Source organism: Loxodonta africana, chromosome 12 (assembly GCF_030014295.1).
Source record: "Loxodonta africana isolate mLoxAfr1 chromosome 12, mLoxAfr1.hap2, whole genome shotgun sequence".
NCBI lineage: Eukaryota > Metazoa > Chordata > Mammalia > Proboscidea > Elephantidae > Loxodonta > Loxodonta africana.
The window spans coordinates 18,322,121-18,342,543 of NC_087353.1; the positions used below are offsets into that span (position 1 = coordinate 18,322,121).

Genomic DNA, 20,423 nt, shown 5'->3' on the forward strand with positions numbered 1-20,423 from the left:
GTCTTCTCAAATGCAGGCTCATCAGATCCTGAGTGCCAAATGACCAGTCCTCTATTTTTTTATCTTGTTTTGTTTGACAGTTCCAACTAATTGATGAATTCACAAATTCTTCTGGAACTGTGCGTGCTAAAGTCATTTACATATAAAATTGCTTTAAGCACTTAAAAAAAGAGCCCACAAATTACATTACATCAGATGGTAACAGAATGATGCTAAAAGCAAATGCTAAAAGAATTTCAAAGTAGACCATCTAAAGAGCATTAACTGTCTGTAGGTATTGAACTTAACATACACAAACCTTGACATCTTTTTTTTTTTTTAATTGTACTTTATATGAAGGTTACAGAACAAACTAGCTTCTCATTAAACAATTAGTACATATATTGTTTTGTGACGTTGGTTACCAACCCCACGATATGTCAGCACTCTCCCTTCTCGACCTTGAGTTCCCTATTACAAGTTTTCTTGTCCCCACAGCCTTCAAGTCCTTGCCCATGGGCTGGTGTGCCCCTTTAATCTAATTTTGTTTTATGTGCCTGTCTAATCTTTGGATGTAGGGTGAACCTCAGGAGTGATTTCCTTACTGAGCTAAAAGAGTGTCCAGGGGCCATACTCTCAGGGTTTCTCCAGTCTCTGTCATGCCAATAAATCTGGTCTTCTTTTGTGAGTTAGAATTTTGTTCTACATTTTTCTCCAGCTCTGTCTGGGACCCTCTATTGTGATTCTTGTCAGAGCAGTCAGCAGTGGTAGCCAGGCACCATCTAGTTGTGCTGAACTCAGTCTCGTGGAGGCTGTGGTGGTTATGGTCCATTAGTCCTTTGGACTAATCTTTCCCTTGTGTCTTTGGTTTTCTTCATTCTCCCTTGCTCCAGACAGGATGGGACCAGTGGAGTATTTTAGATGGCTACTCAGAAGCTTTTAAGACTTCAGATGCTACTCACCAAAGTAGAATGTAGAACATTTTCTTTTAAAACTCTTATGCCAATTGAGCTATATGTTCCCTAAGACCATGGTCCCAACAGCCTTCAGCCCAGCAATACGGTCCCTCAGGGAGTCTGGATGTATCCATGGAGCTTCTCATGACCTTGCCTTGGACAAGTTGTGCAGGCCTCCCCTGTATTGTATACTATCTTACCCTTCACCAAAGTTACCACTTACCTATTGTCTATTTACTGTTTTTTCATTTCCGCCCTTCCCCTCCCTTGTAACCATCAAAGATTATTTCTTTTTGTGTGTAAACCTTTTTATGAGTTTTATAGTAATGGTCTCATACAATATTTGTCCTTTTGTGACTGACTTATTTCACTCAGTATAATACCCTCCAGATTCATCTATTTTGTGAGATACTTTGCAAATTCATTATTGTTCTTTATCGTTTTGTAGTACTCCATTGTGTGTATGTACCATAGCTTGTTTATCCATTCATCTGTTGATGGACCTCTAGGTTGTTTCCATCTCTTTGCTATTGTGAACAATGCTGCAATGAACATGGGTGTGCATAAAAGCCTAGACATCTTAATGCTACCATTACTGTACCAAAGTTAGATTTGATTTCCTCTAAGAAAATTTCTAGTGTTCAAGGGTAAAGACTTTTCACCACACCCAAGTACTGAGGGATAGTTTATAATTATTCTTTCTAATAGTAACCCACATTTCTCCATGGAATATTGTGCTTTCTCCATACCCACTGCCGTCGAGTCGATTCCGACTCATAGTGACCCTACAGGACAGAGCAGAACTGCCCGATATAACTTCCAAGGAGCGCCTGGCAGATTCAAACTACCGACCTCTTGGTTAGCAGCCGTAGCACTTACCACTATGCCACCAGGGTTTCCTGCTTTCTCTATGAATGACCTAAAATCATAAATTTCAAATCTAAGAATTTCACCCCTAGGATCAACTAGTGACTATACAACTGAGTTTTCTAGGATATGGAGTGTCATTTGACACCTTTACTGTTGCTGTCTCCCTAAGCCAAAGACGGGACCAAGAGTGTAAAATAAATGAGCCATTTGAGAGTAAATGAGCCAACAGAGGAACTCGTTGAAGCTGCCAGGAAACCATGTTTCATTTCAGAAGCTGTAGATGACTGATGAGTCAGACTTTGGTTACTTCAATTGTGGGTTTGGACTTCTGCATATACCAAAAATTACTGAAACAAAGGCCTCAAATTTAAAGAGAGAAACAACTGGAAGAAACATATGTTTGAAAGACTGTTGCTTCTTCACTATGGAAAAAACCTAAAACAGCCCTGCCCTAACAAATAATAAAACCAAATTTGCAAGGATCAAGACAATCTGCCAATAATTTAAATGGTTAAATTATTGGCAGACAATAATTTTTTTAAAGGGTTTTGAACAAAAGTCATTTCCTAAAATGTTCCACATACAAAATCCAACATTTTTTTTTTTTAATGAGGGTAAAATAAAGACATTTTTAGGTTAACGGGGGCCAAGTGAATTTTTTTGCCAGCAGATCTGCACTATAAGAAATGCTCAAAGAAGTTCTTCAGCTGAAGGGAAATGGTACCAGATGGAAATGCAAATGTACAGGAACGGATGAAGAGCAATGGCAACGGAAATGAGAAAAAACTTCCTTGTATTTCTTAAAAAAACTGCTGATTGCTTAAAGCAACGTTAAATAATATAACATTGTGTTATAACATATATAAAAGTAAAATACATAACAACAATCACCTGGGCACATGGAATTATACTGCTGTAAGGTTCTTACTTTTTATGCAAAGTGGTGCAATTATTAATTATAATCAGATTGTCATAAATCAAGGATGTATAGTATAGCACCACCGCTACAAAACTAGTACAAAGAGGTATAGCTAAAAAAAAGTCAATTTAAGAAATAAGATTGAATACTAAAAATATTTGATTAAGTCTAAAGAAGACAAAGAAGAAAGAAAAAAGAAACAAAACCAGATGGGAAAAAGAGAAAAACAAAAAGCAAGATGGTAGACTTAAATCCAACCATATCAATAATGACTTTAAATTTAAAGCACCCCAATTAAAGGGCAGAGATTATCATAATGGATATAAAAGCAAGACCCAACTATAGGCTGCCTACACTTTAAAAGACACAAATAAGTTGAAAATGAAAGGATGGAAAAAGATACACCATGCAACTACTAATGAAAAGAAAGCAGGAGTGGCTATGACACCAGAGGGTATCAGACAAAGTAGACTTCAAGACAAGGGGTTACCAGAAAGAGAAAAAAAAGTGTAATAATAAAAGAATAAATTCAGTGGGAAGATATAATCATCCTAAAATTTATATGAATATGCAAAGAACTGACTCGACGGCAGCTGGTTAAGGGTTAATCCGGCTCCAGAGCCTGTGTATTTATTTTGAAAGATATTTTTAAAGCAATAGGTGGATCAATTAAAAACTTAAAACATGAGTATCTTTAAGTAAATAAGACTAATCAATATATGTTATCAAAGATCCAGATATAGCTCATGACTTACGTTTGGAGACGGCTCTGTTTTTTCATACCGTATCTCTTCTTCTCCATCTTCGCCTGGTTGTGCCATATGGTATGATCTGCCTTCAATGAAAGTAATGTAGTCTTTGTAAGAACAGAGAGGGCCTGCCAGGATACCCATGAAGTTACAGTTGTAACTTAAATACTCCAATAGGCTTGGCATGCGCCTGCAATTAAAAAACACGCAACTTGTGAGATGTAACATAAGCTTTTGGAAAATGTATCAAGGGAATGTTCATCTTTTACCTCACCACTTTGACCATTTCAAAAAAAAAAAAAAAGAAGCTTTAATTTTCATTTGCATCCATCAAAAAGAATTTAAGCTATCAGGATGTAGTCATGCTCAACAGTGTCTCTGGATATGAGACTTTCTATACGTATCTTTATGAGCAACTAAAAGCCTTTTTACCTAGATTTTTCATGATGAAACAAACTTAAGACGGAGGTGACCTGGCATGGAGAGCCATCCCTTACTAGCCACTCATTTACTCATGTAACAAATATAAATAGAGTGCTGACTGTATGTCTGGCATGTTTCAGGGTCTGAAGATATAGCAGTATATGAAACAAAAATTCTGCATTCATGGAGTTTATATTACAGTTGCAGGAAACAGATAATGAAAAAAAAAATATATATATATATAAAATATTTTCAGAAATACTAAGTCCTATGAAGAAAAGCAAAACATGGAAAGGCACTGTGTAGGGGAGAAGTGGGTATTTTATTATATTAAAAAGTCAGAAAAGGCCTCTCTGATAAGGCGACATCTGAGCAGAGACCAGAAACAGGTGAGAGAGGGAGTCCTGTGAATACATGAGATTAGCATTCTAGTACAAAACCCCTGAGATGTGGGCGCTCCTGGCAGCACGGAACCTGATGTGGCTAGAGTAGACAGAGGCAGGAGAAAACGTCAGAAGAGAGAGCCAAGGCAAGATCATATAAGGCCATACAAACCATGGAAAGAACTCTGGGTTTTATTCTGATTAAGATGAAAAACTACAGCAGGGTTTTAAAAGACCTATGTTTTAGCAGAATTACTCTTGTCCCTGGGTGTGAACAGGGGAAAGGGTGGAAGTAGGAAGACCAGTCAGAAGGCTACTGCAATGATCCCGGTAGGAAACGGCAGCTCAGAGCAGTGGTGAAGTAGTATTCTGGGTATATCCTGGCAGTACAGCTGATGGGGTCTGCTGACGGACTGGATGTGGGGTGTGAGGGAAAAAGGAGTCAAGGATGTCCCAAGACATTTTTAATTCCATTGCCTTGATATCTGTCTAAGTGGCACATAGCAGCTAGAGCTTACCAACTATTCTAGCTCTCAATGCAGGTAACAGGGTGAAAAAAGGTTAGTAACAAAGGACACTAAACTATTTAGACTATATGTAGTCTAAGCACATATAAATGAATTAAGAATGTGTATTTTTATTTAGGGAGGAGCCCTGGTGGCACACTGATTAAGCACTCAGCTGCTAATCTAAAGGTCAGTGGTTCGAACCTACCAGCTGCTCTGCGAGACAAAGATGTGGCAGTCTGTTTCCCTAAAGATTTACAGCCTTGGAATCCCTATGCGGCAGTTGTACGCTGTCCTGTAGGGTCACTATGAGTGGGAATCTACTCAACAGCAATAGGGCTTTGGGTTTTTATTTATTTTTTACAACCAGATCCATTAATAAAATCTACTGCCCATGCCAATGATAAACTATCACAAACAAAAGAACACCTAGGGACAGTAAGCATGCTTCTCTAACATTCTAGAATTCCTTCTTCCTCTCTAAATATGGTTACATTGTTAAAAAACAAACACCCTCATATGTACTACATATTATTTTTACTAAGAAAAAGAGAGAAAAACAGTGTTTTCTGGCCACATGACACTCTTCTAGGTTATCACTAAGCCAAAACTCCTTTTTCTTTTCAGAATTATTTTTCTATCTTTAAAAATGTCTCAGACCTAAAGTATTTTCTTACTGGGGCTCAAAATTGATGAGAGCAAAATGTTTCTGGCCAATCTGTTCTGAAACAGAATACTTTTTCACCAAATCAAACACCATGGTAAGTGCTCTGCAATCACAAAGGTACAAAAGAACTTCGTGTACTCAAGCAACAGAGCTCCGTTTTCAGCACCAATTATTTCGAGAGCAGACAATGTTAAGTTATCAAAGCACTGCTCAATCTCACCAAGCCAAACTATGTATCCAGCATGCAAGGACAGGAGATAACAAACCTTAAGCATGAAATCTGCTGATGTAATTCTGGCTTAACTTTCATATTAGGTACCACAAGTCATATTAGATACTGAAGTAGGTAACTATAATATTTGCTACTAAATTATAAATTTAAAATGTAATTGTAATATTTCATGTAAGATGTTAAATGAAAGGTTCACTTACTCATTCCATGAATATTTATTTGATATCAACTGTGTGTTCTTTTATGTCAAGGTTTCTCAATTTCAGCATTACTGACATTTTGGGCCAGTCATTCTTTTTTGCAGGGAGGGGTTATCCTGTGCAATATAGGATATTTAACAGCATCTTTGGCCTCTAACCACTAGATGTCAGCAGCGAGCACCACCCCACCAAAGTTGTGACAACTGAAATGTCTCCAAACTTTGCCAATGTCCCCTTGTAGGCAAAATCACTCCGAGTTGTGAGTCACTGTATAGGTGATGGGGATATAATGATACATAAGACAAAGTCCCTGTCCTCACTTAGCTTATAATTTGTGGGGTAAGGAAATGGACAATTAAAATAAATGTATAACCTCAGGCAATAATACATATTAGGAGGAAAAATAAAGCAGGAAAAAAAAAAAAAGAAAGTGCTGGCAGAGAAGGGAGGGTAGCATTTTGACAGGGCGGTCTGTAAAGAGTGAAACGAGGGAGGAGAGTGGAGGTGCTACAGGCCACATTATGTAGGCCTTGTATATTGTGGTCAGAAGTTTGTACTGTATGCTAAATACATGGAAAGCCATTATGGGGTTTTCATCCGGGAAGGGAATAATATAGTCTAATATACATTACAAGGATCATCTGGCTGTTTAGGAGCCCTGGTGGCACAGTGGTTAAAGCGACTGACTGCTAACCAAAAGGTCAGTGGTTTGACACCAGCGGCTCCATGGGAGATCTATGTAGCAGTCTGCTTCCATAGAGATTTACAGCGCTGGAAACCCTGTGGAGTCACTATGAGTCAGAAGTGACTCGACAGCGGGTTGGTTTGGTCTGGCTGATAGGTAAAGAGTAGACTGCAGAGGGCATGAGAGAAAACAGGGAGAGTGCCTAGGGAAGTTATTACAGTCACACTAAGTGAAAAATGTTGATGGTCTGGGTTAGGGTGAAAGAACAGAAATGATGAGACGTGGTCAGATTAGAGACATGCTCTAAGGTAAGAGCTGACCTGATTTCCTGGTGAATTGCATTTGAAGTAGCAAAAGGAAGTTTACCTAAGTTTTTCCCCTAAGCAACTAGCGATGAATGACACTGCAGTTAACTAAGTGGGATAATGGTGGAGGCACAGATGGAAAGGAGAGGGGCGCAAATATTAAGAGTTATATTTTAAACACTTCTCTTTCAGATCCCTATTCACTATCCATGCAGACATACTGAAATGGCAGTCGGATGGATATATAAACACGGAAGTCAGGAGAGAGGCTGAGGTGGGAATATAGATTTAAGAGACTTCAAGCATATAGATGGTATTTAAGGCCAGTGGAATGCATGTGATCACCTGGAGAAGACTGAGAAATCAAGGGCTGAGTCCTAGAGCACACCAATATTTAGTCGTAACTGAGACGAAGAAGATTCAGTAAAGACAGGAGAAACAGTGAGCTTGGAAGAAAATCAGAAGAATGTAGCATCCTGGAAGGCAAGTGAAGAAGGTATTTCAAGGACTGAGTGATCAACTGGGTCGAATGCTGCTAAGTGGCTGAGATCATGCCAACCTAGGCTGACAATTAAATGTGCCAAGACTGAGGGCGACTTGAAAGAATGATTTCAGATCAGAAGTAGGAAAAAAGCTTGATGAAGTGGGTGGAGGAGAGAATGGGGCATGAGAAAGTGAAGACAGTCATTACAGACAAATCTCTCAAGGAGTTTTACTACAAAGAAGAGCGATGGGATGGCAGCCAGAGGGAATGTGGGGTTAGCGGAGGTTTTCCCTTTAAGCTGATGGGAACAATCCAACAGAGGGAGAAACTGATGGCAGTGATGGTGCCAAGACAGGAGATAACTGAAGTGAAAAAGAAGGAATCAGGTTCAGTGTAAAAGTGAAAAGTTGGCCTTAGTTTGGATTATGGACAGTTGATCCACAGGAAAGAAGGCAGGTATTTTATTACAGATGTAGGCACTTTTGCAGGTTTGGCGGTTGCAGGACGAAGCAGAATTGCTTTTAAAAAAATAAATAAAACTTGTGACCATCATAATTGAATGTGCGGAGGGAGTGCTGGAAGTCTGAAAAGAAAGGAGAATATGTAGTCGTCTAAGAAAGCTAGAAAAGGAAGTGACTAAAGAAATGTAGTAGAACTGTTGGCAATACTAAGGGGCACTGGTTGAAATTTGGGGTAAAACTCAAAAAGAGTTCCATCAGCAAGATGTTTTTCCACTGAGCTTTCTTCCACTTTCCAGGTAGGCAGGCAGCTGAATTTAAGTTTGAGGTTTTGCCAGGTGGCTATGTAAAAGGGAAAGTGGAAATGAGAGCTGAGTGTCTATAAACTGAGGGGCTATTGTGATGGATCAAGGACTCTTAAGATCATAGAATCCAGATCAAATGAACCTCTCTTCAATTCAGTATATTAGATTAAGACCCTACCAAGAAATTAGGCTATTCCTTATAAATGAAGTACAAGTCTATTCCAGAATGAATTCCTCAAGTAACAATGAGAAATACTTCACTGGCTCTTCAATGTTTCAAAATACAGCATTTACATGCTATATCAACATATTCTATCTTTGCCCAGTCACTGTCATCAAGCTCCCATCAACCCATTGCCATCGAGTCATCAAGTCATCAAGTTACTGGCCTATAAATGGCAGCTGCTATTATTACTCTGAATTACTACCACCACTGCATATGTGGTCAACAAAGACCCAGGTGCTGTGGTTAGACATGAAGACGATACCATCTTCCTATCTTCACGGAGCTCAGAGCCTGATGTGAGAGAAAATTCAGCAGATTGCCTCATGCTGTACAGGAGGTACACACGGTATGATGGTATATTCAAGGCTCAGTGGGAGTCTTTGTTGCTAACCAAAAGGTTGGAGGTTCAAGTTAACCCAGAGACACCTCAAAACAAAGTCCTGGCAATCTACTTCTGAGAAATCAGCCACTGAAAACCCTATGGACACAGTTCTGCTCTGACACACATGGGGTCACCATGAATCAGTGTTAGCTTGATGGCAACTGGTCTTTCAGGAGTCCCTGGGCGGTGCAAACAGTTAAGCATTTGACCACTAACCAGAAAGTTGGCAGTTGGAATCCACCCAGAGGTGCTTTGTAAGAAAGGCCTGGGAAACTACTTCCAAAAGACCGCAGCCATTGAAAGCCCTGTGGAGTACAGTTCTACTATGAAACACACGCGGCTGTTACGAGTCAAAATTGACTTGATGGCAACTGGAGTATGGGACCCTCCCAAGGGACACCCAGTCTAAACTAGGAAGATTTGGGGAGCAGGGAGGTGTACAGAGGGAGGGACTTTGGTTTTCATGAAGTAGATACCTCTAAAAGGACAAGTGAGCCTTAGCCATGTGAACATGTGAGTAATGAGTGTCCTATGCACACACAGCACATCAACCGCATGTGGCAGGATACAATTAAAAGGCACGTACCTTACAGCTAAGTCTCTCTGCGATGGAGTTAGTTCTTCATCCTTGCGAAACATCCCTAAGAAACAAAAATAGGTACTTTTATCAGATTTCCCCCCAAGAAAAAAACGGCATTTTCTCTTATGCTTACTTTCATCACTTTCCTCATTTGAAATTCATGCTATAATCTCCATTTTGGTATAATGATTGTTTCTTCCTTTCTCAACAGTGACTTAATCATGTGAAAGGACCATCATGTAATCCAACATGTCTAGGTTTATATAAAACACACATGTCTGGGAAGTTAAGTCCCTAACGTGACTCCTCTCTAAAGGAAATTAAGTTAAAAAATTGCCAAGTGCTCCCAAACCACCAATCCATTGCCATCGAGTTGAATTCCAACTCGCAGCGACCCTATAGGACAGAGCAGAACTGCCGCATAAGTTTTCTAAGTCTGTAAATCTTTACAGAAGCAGACTGACACATCTTTCTCCCTCAGAGTGGCTGGTGGCTTGAACCGACAACCTTTCGGTTAACAGCTGAGCACTCTACCGCTGCACCCCCAGGGCTCCTCTGTCAAATGCTAGCACTACTTAAGTTACAAATTTATTATCCTTATCATTAGACGCTGTGACATTTCAAAAAGGGGTATTAAATTTTTTCTATTGTTGAATATTTTAAATGACTAAACATCAGGACTATAAACTAGAAGCTCAACATAGAGCAATAAATAATTTCCTTACTTATATAACTCTTAACGAATAAAAACTTGTGGCTATTTATCAACTGACTAGAGCCATATGCTTTAAAAAAAACACCCGAACCCAATTTAAAGACCAAAGGAGGACTAAATTAAAAAGCAAACAACACACTTGGAAAATATTTGCAGCAAACATAATAAAGCGTTGTACTTCTTTGTATCCAACCCCAAAAGAACTAAAACTTAAACAATGAGAAAAATAAATTAGATAATGACAAAAGATACAAAAAGACAAATCATAAAAGAAATACAAGTGGCCAATTAACATGAAATATGTTTACCATTATTCATCATTAAGAAATGTATATTAAAAGAATGAAATGCCATTTCACCTATTACAACTAAACAAAAAATTTAAAGGGCTCTTACACATAGCATGATCTCAGTTGTGTAAGGCACACCCATCTTTTATGTATTATGTATGTACACAAAACAAAGATGAGAAGAAAGTAATTACTGAGAACTTAAAATGTCTCAGGGACTGCTCTAGGTACTGGGGAAATGGCAGACGAAAAAGTAGTCAAATTCTCTGCTTTCATGGCATTTACATTCTAGTAAGGAGACGGAATATAAATAAACTACTGAGACAAAGTGATACTATCTTTCTGTAAACCGGTATATCAAGAACTTCAGAAGTCTTCATATCCTCTGGACCTAGGACTCTTGCATAAGAAATACTTAGAAGTGTGATTCAAGATTACAATAAGAATGTTCACCACAACGTTAGGCATAACGGCATGGGGGAAAAAAAGGAAATCTATACACACAACAATTTTTTTTTTTTATACACACAACAATTACGGCATACGAAAAGAAATAATTGTACATCTATTTTTAAAAGTAATTTGCATCCATTAAAATCCAGATCACAGATATACACTGAGACAAACACTTGACCGACATTAGATATGAGCCGTACCTAACTATTCCAACTTAAGTACAAATTAGACTTAAAGACAGACTTAGGTACGGACCTAGTTCGTAATCCAGGGACCGCCTGTATATAATATGGTGTTCGCACCACAGCGAAGTCACGTAATGTCCTATTTTCACAGAACGTATTGTGGAGGTTAAGCGATGTGTGACTGTAAGGGGAATGCTGACACGTTGGGAAAATTGTAACCAACGTCACAGAGCAATTTGTATAAAAATTGCTAAAATGGGAACCCAAATTGTGGTGAAAGCTTTTACCTAAAACACATTAAAAAAAAAAAAAAAAACAAGTCATGAGGTTTTTTTTTTTAATAACTTAGTTTTGTTGTTGTTGAGAATATACACGACATACACCAATTCAACAATTTCTACATGTATAATTCAGTTACACAGATTACATTCTTTGAGTTGTACAACCATTCTCACCCTCCTTTTCTGAGTTGTTCCTCGCATTACCATATACTCACTGCCCCGTAAGGCTTCTATCTAATCTTTCGAGTTGTTGTTGTCAATCCGATCCCATACAAACAGACCTTAAAAGAGCATAACACTCTAGGCAGACATTCTTTACAAGGTAAGCTAAACTATTGTTTGGTTTTAAGATAACTTCAGGGGGTATTTTCAGTTTAAGGTTTAAAGATGATCTCAGGGCAATAGTTTCTCAGGGGTTCATCAAGCCTCCATAAAGACTGGATTCCATGAGTTGAAAATTCTGTTCTACATTTTCCCCGTTTTGATCAGGATTCTTCTATAGAATCTTTGGTCAAAACGTTCAGTAATGTTAGCCAAGCACCATCTAGTTCTTCTGGTCTCATGGCCAAGGAGACAGTTGTTCATAAGGGCAATTAGCCACACATTCCATTTCCTCCTCCTATTCCTGACTCTCTTCCTCTGTTGCTCTAGGCAAATAGAGGCCAATTGTTGTACAGTGAAACCCATACGAGCCAAACTCGATGGGACTGTCTCTTTTCCCAGGTATCGAAAGTTTTCCACCTTTGACAGCGTGCCATCTTACCACTCTTCTACTCCTTCTTTTAGTGTATAATATTTGAGTTTTCCTTCTCTGACAGTTTTCCATCTTACACAGGTTCTGGCTTTCGCAGGTTTTACTATACCTTGAAAGCCCTCTTTTTTTCTTTTTATTGTGTTTTAGGTGAAAGTTTACAGAGCAAATCAGTTTCTTATTCAAAAATTTTATACACAAATTTTTGTGATATTGGTTGCAATCCCCACTGTGTGTCAGATGCCCCCCCCTTTTCCTTTTCTCCCCAGGTTCCCCACGTCCATTCATCTAGTTTTCCTGTCCCTCCTGCCTTCTCATTTTTGCTTTTGAGCAGGTGTTGCCCATTTGGTCTCCTACACTTGATTGAACTGATTGAACTAAGGGGCACATTCCTCACATATTATTGTTTGTTTTATAGGCCTGTTTAATCTTTCGCTGAGAGGTGGACATCAGGAGTGGCTTCAGTTCTGAGTTAGCAGGGTTACCAGGGGCCACAGTCTCAGGGGTTCCTCCAGTCTCTGTCAGGCCAGTAAGTCTGGTTTTTTTTTTTTTTTTTTTAATGAATTTGAACTTTGCTCTACATTTTTCTCCAGCTCTGTCCAGGACCCTCTATTGTGATTCCAGTCAGAGCAGTTGGTTGTGGTAGCCGGGCACTATCTAGTTCTTCTGGGCTCAGGCTGGTAGACGTGGTTCATGTTGTCCGTTAGTCCTTCAGACTAATATTTTCCTTGTATCTTCGGTTGTCTTCATTCTCCTTTGTCCTGAACATTCTGGGACCAATAGATGTATCTTACATGGCTGCTTGCAAGCTTTTAAGACCCCAGATGCTATTTGCCATAGGATGTAGAAAATTTTGTTTATGAACTGTTATGCCAGCTGACCTAGATGTCCCCTGAGACCATGGTCCCCAGCGCTCAGGTCCCGTAATTTGGTCCCTAAAGGTGTTTGGATATGTCTAGGAAGCTTCTATCACTGTGCCCACTTTGTGCCCTATTGTATATATGAATAGACATGCTGTACATACAAATACGTAAAAATATCCACAGCCTAATCTATATGTGTAGGTGGGTATACTCCTATACACCCTCCTTCACCATATATATCTGCCTATTAGTTATTTGTTTCTACTGTTGTTGAAGGATTGTATATGCTATAGTACTTATTGTGGCTGCCTCTTCTATTTTTCTTGTCTTCCTCTAAGTGTATTCCTTTACCTTGATCAAGTTATGCTGACTTCCCCTATATTGTGTATTGTCTTTCCCTTCCCCAAAGTCAACACTTGTCTACTATCTAGTTAGTGACTTCCTCTCCCCACCCCTCCCCTGTAACCATCAAAGGTTGCTTCTTTCTGTGTGTAAACCTTATTTAAGTTTTTAAGACCCCAGGCACTACACAACGAACTAGGAGGTAGAACGGAAGCATCTAAACACATTATTAAGCCAAATAACTGGGATGTCCCATGAAGCCACAACCATAAACCACCAAACCAAGGAACCAAATCCCATGAGGTGTTTGGTTGTACATGAGCAGCCTCTGCAGCTCAGATCACAAAGTTTTTAACACCACGGGGAAGGAAATGTTTATTGATATATTACTAAGTACAGAACGATGGATGGATGTATAGACAGGCACTAATTATATAAAAAGAAAACCACGCCTGGTAAGAGAATAAAGGAAATAGACCAACATATTAACAGAGAGAAATTCTGGCTCTGAGGGGTATTGCGGGAGGAACACAGAGAATTCTTTATTTTTTTTATTTTGTACTCATCTGTATTTTCCAATTTTATTCAACGAGCATATACCCATATTTTGTAATGAGAAGGAAAAAGACACTTAAAAAAGGCTGAAGATGAGAAATGGTAAAACATTATCAGTAGTAAAGTCCCAAAAGAATCGTTGCTACTTTTGACAATTTTACTTTCTTCCCCTGTATCAGATACTCACATTGTTATCCACGCTTTCCTAAGAACACAAGGGCTATCTTTGGAAATGAGAGTCAGTATTCATTTCTTAACACTCCTTATCCTTTTTTTGTTTCTCATCCTTTTACCAGGGAAGTGGCATGTTAATGGCCTCATTTTACCACCCACCCCCACCCCTGGACCCATACAACAAATTTGGTTAGCCAAGTCTGGGCTCCAGAAACTTGAAACAGGAAATATTCTTCTCCACTGAATGTTGCTACCATGTCTCTAATGGTCTATGAGAGGAAATGAAGGCACTTAACATTGACCCACAAAACACAAGGATTAACCAAAAATGTTCTTCTAGCCCCTAAGACCTATGGTTTTAATTCCTTGATGCTGCAAGGAGTGTGGTATATTACTGTGTTAGATGTATAGTTTACAAAAGTCAGCTTAAGATATTACACTTGGCTATAAAGGAGTTTTCAATCTAGTTCTGTATTCAAGACAAATGTGAATGAATCAATTAGTGAACAAAGTATATGTGCATGTGTAACACATACAAACATACATATACAGCCCTATGTTTAATTAAACTAGCATTGCTAGATTATTAGGTATCTACCATGTGCAAGGAAACCCTGGTGGCATAGTGGTTAAGTACTACAGCTGCTAACCAAGATGTCGGCAGTTCGAATCCACCAGGCGCTCCTTGGAAACTCTATGGGGCAGTTCTACCCTGTCCAATAGCGTGGCTATGAGTCGGAATCGACTCAACGGCTGTGGGTTTTTTTTTTTTTTTTTGATTTACCATGTGCAATGCATCAGGAACCTGAGAGATGACTAAAAACACCATGTCAGGCTACCCTGAATTATGTGAATTCTCAAAACATTTTCTGAACAGATCATTATGAGATTCAATTTTGAGTGGTCACTAGGGATAGATTGGAACAAGATGGACTATGATTTATTCCCTCATGGAGCTCAGTAGGAAGCCCGGCATAGTGGTTAAGTGCTATGGCTGCTAACCAAAGGGTCGGCAGTTCGAATCCGCCAGGTGCTCCTTGGAAACTCTATAGGGCAGTTCCACTCTGTTCTCTAGGGTTGCTATGAGTCGGAATCGACTCGACGGCACTGGGTTTGCTTTTTTTGTGTTTGGCGCTCAGTAGACGGTATGGTTCCTGACCTTGAGAAAATGTCAGTCTACTATGGGAGCATGGGGCCCTGGTGGTGCAGTGGTTAAGCATTTGGCTACTAACCAAATGGTCAGCAGTTCAAATCCACAAGCTACTTCTTGGAAACCCTATGGGACAGTTCCACTCTGTCCTATAGGGTCACTGTCAGAATCAATTTGACAGGACACAATATAGCTATATAAGATATATACTTATATGTCTATGAAGAAAACAAAAATCCTCACAACATCATGATAAATGGAGAAAATACTAAAGTTGTCAAGGATTTCATTTTACTTGGATTCACAATCAACGTCCATGGAAGCAGCAGTCAAGAAATCAAGTGATGTATTGTACTGGGCAAATCTGCTGCAAAAGACCTCTTTAAAGTGTTAAAAAGCAAAGACGTCACTTTGAGGACTAATTGGCGCTCACCCAAGCCATGATATTTTCAATCGCCTCATATGCATGTGAAAGCTGGACAAGAAGGCTGAAGAAGAATTGATGCCTCTGAATTATTGTGCTGGTGAAGAATATCGAATATGCGATGGGCTGCCAAAACAATGAACAAATCTGTCTTGAAAGAAGTACAGCCAAAATGCTCCTTAGAAGCGAGGATGGTGAGACGTCGTCTCACATACTTTTAACATGTGGAGGACCAGTACCTGGAGAAGAACATCATGCTTGGTAAAGTAGAGGGTCAGCAAAAAAGACAAGAATGGATTGACACAGTTTGCTGCAACAATGGGCTCAAACATAGCAATGATTGTAAGGATGGTGCAGGACTAGGCAGTGTTTCATTCTGCTGTACACAGACAGGGTTGCTGTGAGTTGGAACCAACTTGACAGCACCTAACAATGCTACCACCTTAAACAAACAGATGAAACTATAGATATAAAGGATAGATGTAAATCTTTTACGGCCTTCCCTTACACAGGCAATCACACTACAGTGTGATTAGTGCTATTTCCATCTCTGTATGCCATATCATAAGGAGCCCTGCTGGTGCAGTAGTTAAAGCACTCGACTACTAACCAAAAAGTTGGTGGTTCAACCCATCAGCCACTCCGTGGGAGAAATATGTAGCAGTCTGCTTCCGTAAAGATTTATAGCCTTGAAAATCCTATGGGGCAGTTCTACTCCATCCTGCAGGATTGTTATGGGTCAGAATTGACTTGATGGCAGTGGGTTGTGTTTCTGTTTGTTCTTTTTTATCCCATACCACCTACTGAGCTCCATGAGGGAATAAACCATTGCCCATCTTGTTCCAATCTACTCCCAGTAACCACTCAGAAAATTGAATCTCATAATGATATGTTCTGCAAAAGTGGCATGGTGTAAAGAATACTGAATTTTAAATAAAGCAGTTTTGAGTTTGATTGTGAATTTGAATCCACTGTTTTCTAGCTGTTTAATCTTGGGTGAATTACTTAACCTCACAGAGCCTCAATATCCATATCTATGAACCTCCCAGGGTTGTTATGAGGATTCAGTAACATAATTTGCATGACCTGGTATTTAATGGATATGGAATGTTAGTTATTGTTAATACATTTATCAATATTCTTTTTTTCCCTCCCCCAGGTTCAGCTTTATGACTTACCAGAAGTCGAATCTCTGGAACATTAAAATTAACTGTTCCGAAGTTTAATTAAAAACATAATTTACAAATATTTAATACCCTCTGAAAAGCATTTCCAAGTTAAGAATGAAAAAAAAAAGTACAATATATATACTCAAGGAAACCCTGGTGGCACAGTGGTTAAGAGCTATGGCTGCTAACCAAAAGGTAGGCAGTTCAAATCCACCAGGCGCTCCTTGGAAACTTCATGGGGCAGTTCTACTCTGTCCTATAGGGACACTATAAATCAGAACTGACTGGAAAGGAACAGGTTTTATATATACTCAAATATCAACTGGCTTCAAATCTCATCAGGTCCACATTCAGCAACATCAGTCTTGTTACATTCTTCAAAATCTTCTGTTAAATCTACAAGGTTGTTTTCTATGATGGAGGAAGGAATGGAAATCCCCATTACTTTTTGAATTCCATACATGCTGTCAATATCACCAGGAGTAACTTGCTGTGCAAGTTCTTTAAGATTATCGGTCACCTGTTCAGCAAGAACCATTTTGCTGTACAAGGGACCCAAGAGACAGACCATGCTGGGAGGGTGTCTGGTGCTCAGACATTCGTTCTGGGTTTCCTGGAGCGCCGTGAGCAATTTGGTGGTCTCATTCAAGTTTCCTGTGGAACACTGCAGCTTCTTCAGAGTCAAAGACTTCAACTGGCATGCCAACGTTTGTGACCACTTTCAGTGCTATGAACCTGTCCTGGTGACTGCAGTCCATACGCCCTGCCGGCTCTATCTCTGTAACCTCCATGTCTTGTGTTGAATGTCCTAGTCTGGCATTCACTTCAGGTGATGACGTCTCCAACTCTTGTAGAGTTCTAGAATGCTCTCCTTTTGTTAAAGCATCCAATGAACTATAGGCCATAACATATGGATAATCTTAGCATGTGGTCAAAAGCTCATGGACACCAATATTGACCCGAAGATCAATCTTCCCTATAGGTTGAGCAGATTAAATCAGAATCGTCCTTGCTGATATTTGGAAATGTGGAGTCATGATATGGTGTTTAAGAACTGTAGGGTCAATAATTCAAGTATAACAAGGAGTTACTTTGTTCCTTTTATCCTCTTTGAACCCCTGCAAAGTATTCACTCCAGACTGAAGTCTTCCAGTGGTCATTTCCAGTCTTACCGGCAGCAGCCTGGTCCTCCAACAGGATCCACAGGATGCCCAAGTCCTAATGCTGTTGTCTCATCTGGCTTTCTTCTTTTAAATTCACGCTGACTATTAATAAGCCGTCTGGTCAACTTTCCTCCAGATCCCTGAACGATGTGGTCAATCTGCTCCTACTATCCTTCTAAATCATTGCTTTTAAATCTGTCTTCAATGGTATCTTTGTTTTTCTTTTTGTTTTCTTTGTTGGAGCTTTTGAAGACCTGGATTTCAGCATCTCCAGAGTCTTCCTTCTCCCTTGGCCAGCAGCCTCCCCACTCTGCAAGGCATCTGTTTGATCTTTCTGCTTTTGAGTTTTCTGCAAGTCTGCCATGAATTCTATGCTCTATTTCAGGCTCTGAATTCTTTCCTGGCTAAGAATTCTCATCCCTGAGTGTAAAAGCTTCCTTGCAGCTTTGTAATAAATGGTCTCCGGCTTGTTGTAAATCATGGCATTAGTACACATTAGTTTGAAATTATCTTTCTTGTTTGGCTAAAGAGCTTGTGAGAGGCTTCTCAGGAAGCTAGCCTAGTCTTACAGAGCCCTGATGCTGGAGGTGTTTTTCTTCCTCATTCTCCACACGGTCTCCTTTTATCCACCTTTATCCATTTTCTTCCCCTGGAACCTGTTTCTCTCCTTTCTCTTTTTCCGCTTTCTGTCCTTGTGTTTGTCATGATTGTCTTTGTCTCTGATGAGGCTTAAGTCATACCCTAAGCTGCCCATGGGGGTTCAATGACTTCGTTCCTTCCCACTTTTAAGGCCAGCTTCAAGGGCTTCTCTACGTATCTCGTAGAGGTTTTTTTCCTATTTGTGCTCCTTTACTGTGTTGGACCAGGCCCGGAGTCCAGCCCCTGTGCCAGGCCCAGCCATGTAGCACTGCTTCTGGTCTAGGACAGGTGAGCAGCAGGCAGAAGTGGCCAGGTGGCAAGGCCCCTCAGAACAAAAATGATTCTTCTGCATCTATTACGTCAGGCTTCTGGGCTCACCTCTACTTGACACATTTTATTATTTTACAAGAAAGAATAATAAAACATTTTTTCCAAAGTACGAACATGCTTCAAAGATACCTGTAGACGCAATAGTTCCTATAGGGCCAAGTATGATGATAGAATCTGTATGAAGTCACACTGAAAAATTTTAACATTCTACAGACACAAAGCAGAGTGAGATCACTGACCAAAACAGGAGATCATTAACAAAAACACTCTATGATAATTTTTTTGGTGAGAAAACAAATCACTTACTTTCCTGGTTCCATTAATAAATAACAAAAATAGAGAAGTGAATATAAAACAATTAGTTCATACTAGTAGTATGTTTAGAAAGCTGGGCTGCTTACAAGTGAAATAAAGCAGAATTCAGCTCATCTCTTCCATTAATAAACATGAATTTGAGCTCCTCAGGGATAAACAAGAGTTGCCTAAAATGACTAGCTTTAAAAGTAGCAATAATGAAAGATCTAAGGCTACCATCTTATAACAATATTACATACTATTTAAAAATTTCTATAATGTGCCTAGAGGAGCCTGGGTGGCACAAGGCTTTTGCAATCAGCTGCTAATCAAAAGGTTGGAGGTTCAAAACAAACCCATCCAGAGGCTCCACGGAAGAAAGGCCTGACGATCTGCTCCTGTAAGGATTGCAGGCAAGAAAACCCCTACAGAGCAGTCCTACTCTGTAGCATATGAGGTCACTATGAGTAGGGGGCGAACTTGACAGCAGCAAATAAAGGCAACAATATAATGTGAATAAATAATAAATTCAATACCAACAAACTGGGGAAAGCAAATGTAAACATGACAAAAGGTTAATATCCCCACACTGAAACACTTACGGATAAAAAGATACGGTATCTAGGATTTCTTCAAAATAAACAGGAATGATAAAAGTGGATGGGTCATAAATGAAAAGACTGGCTACAAGTTAATTTTTCAAACTGAATGAAGGTACATGGCATTTCATGATACCATTCTATTGTATATGTTCAAAATTTTTATGATTAAAAGATTTTAAAGGGTTAATATCTTTAGTATAATCAATATAAAATCACCAAAATCTCAATTTAATTAAAAAAGAGCAAAGACCAAAAATCGACAATTCTTGGAAGAAACAAAATAGCTTAATAAATCTCCAATAGTTATACAATTTTCACCTATTATATTAATAAGATTTTCAATAAATTTAATGTTACGTTACGGTGAGAGAAACTTGGTAGAGAAACAGTAACTGATTCAATTTTCTCGGAAAGCTCTGATCATGTCCAAGATCCTGAAAAAAAGTTCAAATCCTTTAACCAACAAATTTCACTTCTGAGAATTTACCCTGAGAAAATGATGAGAAAGACAGTCAAGGATTTCATCATGGTATTTTACAATAGGAAAAACATCATAAACAAACCTAAATATCCAATAAAAGGAAAATAAATAACATGAATAGTAAAGAACAATGTTAATAATAGCAGCTAACATACACTGAACCCTCTTTATGTGCCAGTAATTGTTCTAAGTGCTTTAAATGTACTACTGATTCCTTTAACCCTCAAAACAACTCACTGTGGTAGGTACC

At 39.2% G+C, this 20,423-nt stretch overlaps 1 protein-coding gene and 1 pseudogene across 4 annotated transcripts in view; both read right to left on the bottom strand.

Annotated features, from left to right (window-relative positions):
- Positions 1-20,423, bottom strand: part of MBOAT2 (membrane bound O-acyltransferase domain containing 2) — a 183,057-nt gene that overhangs the window by 15,098 nt on the left and 147,536 nt on the right. For 3 of the 4 annotated variants that reach the window (XM_064295007.1, XM_064295008.1, XM_064295009.1), the window contains exons 6-7: positions 9,316-9,370; positions 3,480-3,663 (exon numbers count right to left, since the gene is read on the bottom strand). In XM_064295007.1, the coding sequence (XP_064151077.1) occupies positions 3,480-3,663; positions 9,316-9,370 (239 nt within the window). Of the gene's footprint in view, positions 1-3,479; positions 3,664-9,315; positions 9,371-15,504; positions 15,620-20,423 lie in introns of those variants that run through there. The other variant, XM_064295010.1, reaches the window with a different exon arrangement.
- Positions 16,786-20,092, bottom strand: LOC104846076 (bromodomain-containing protein 7-like; annotated as a pseudogene).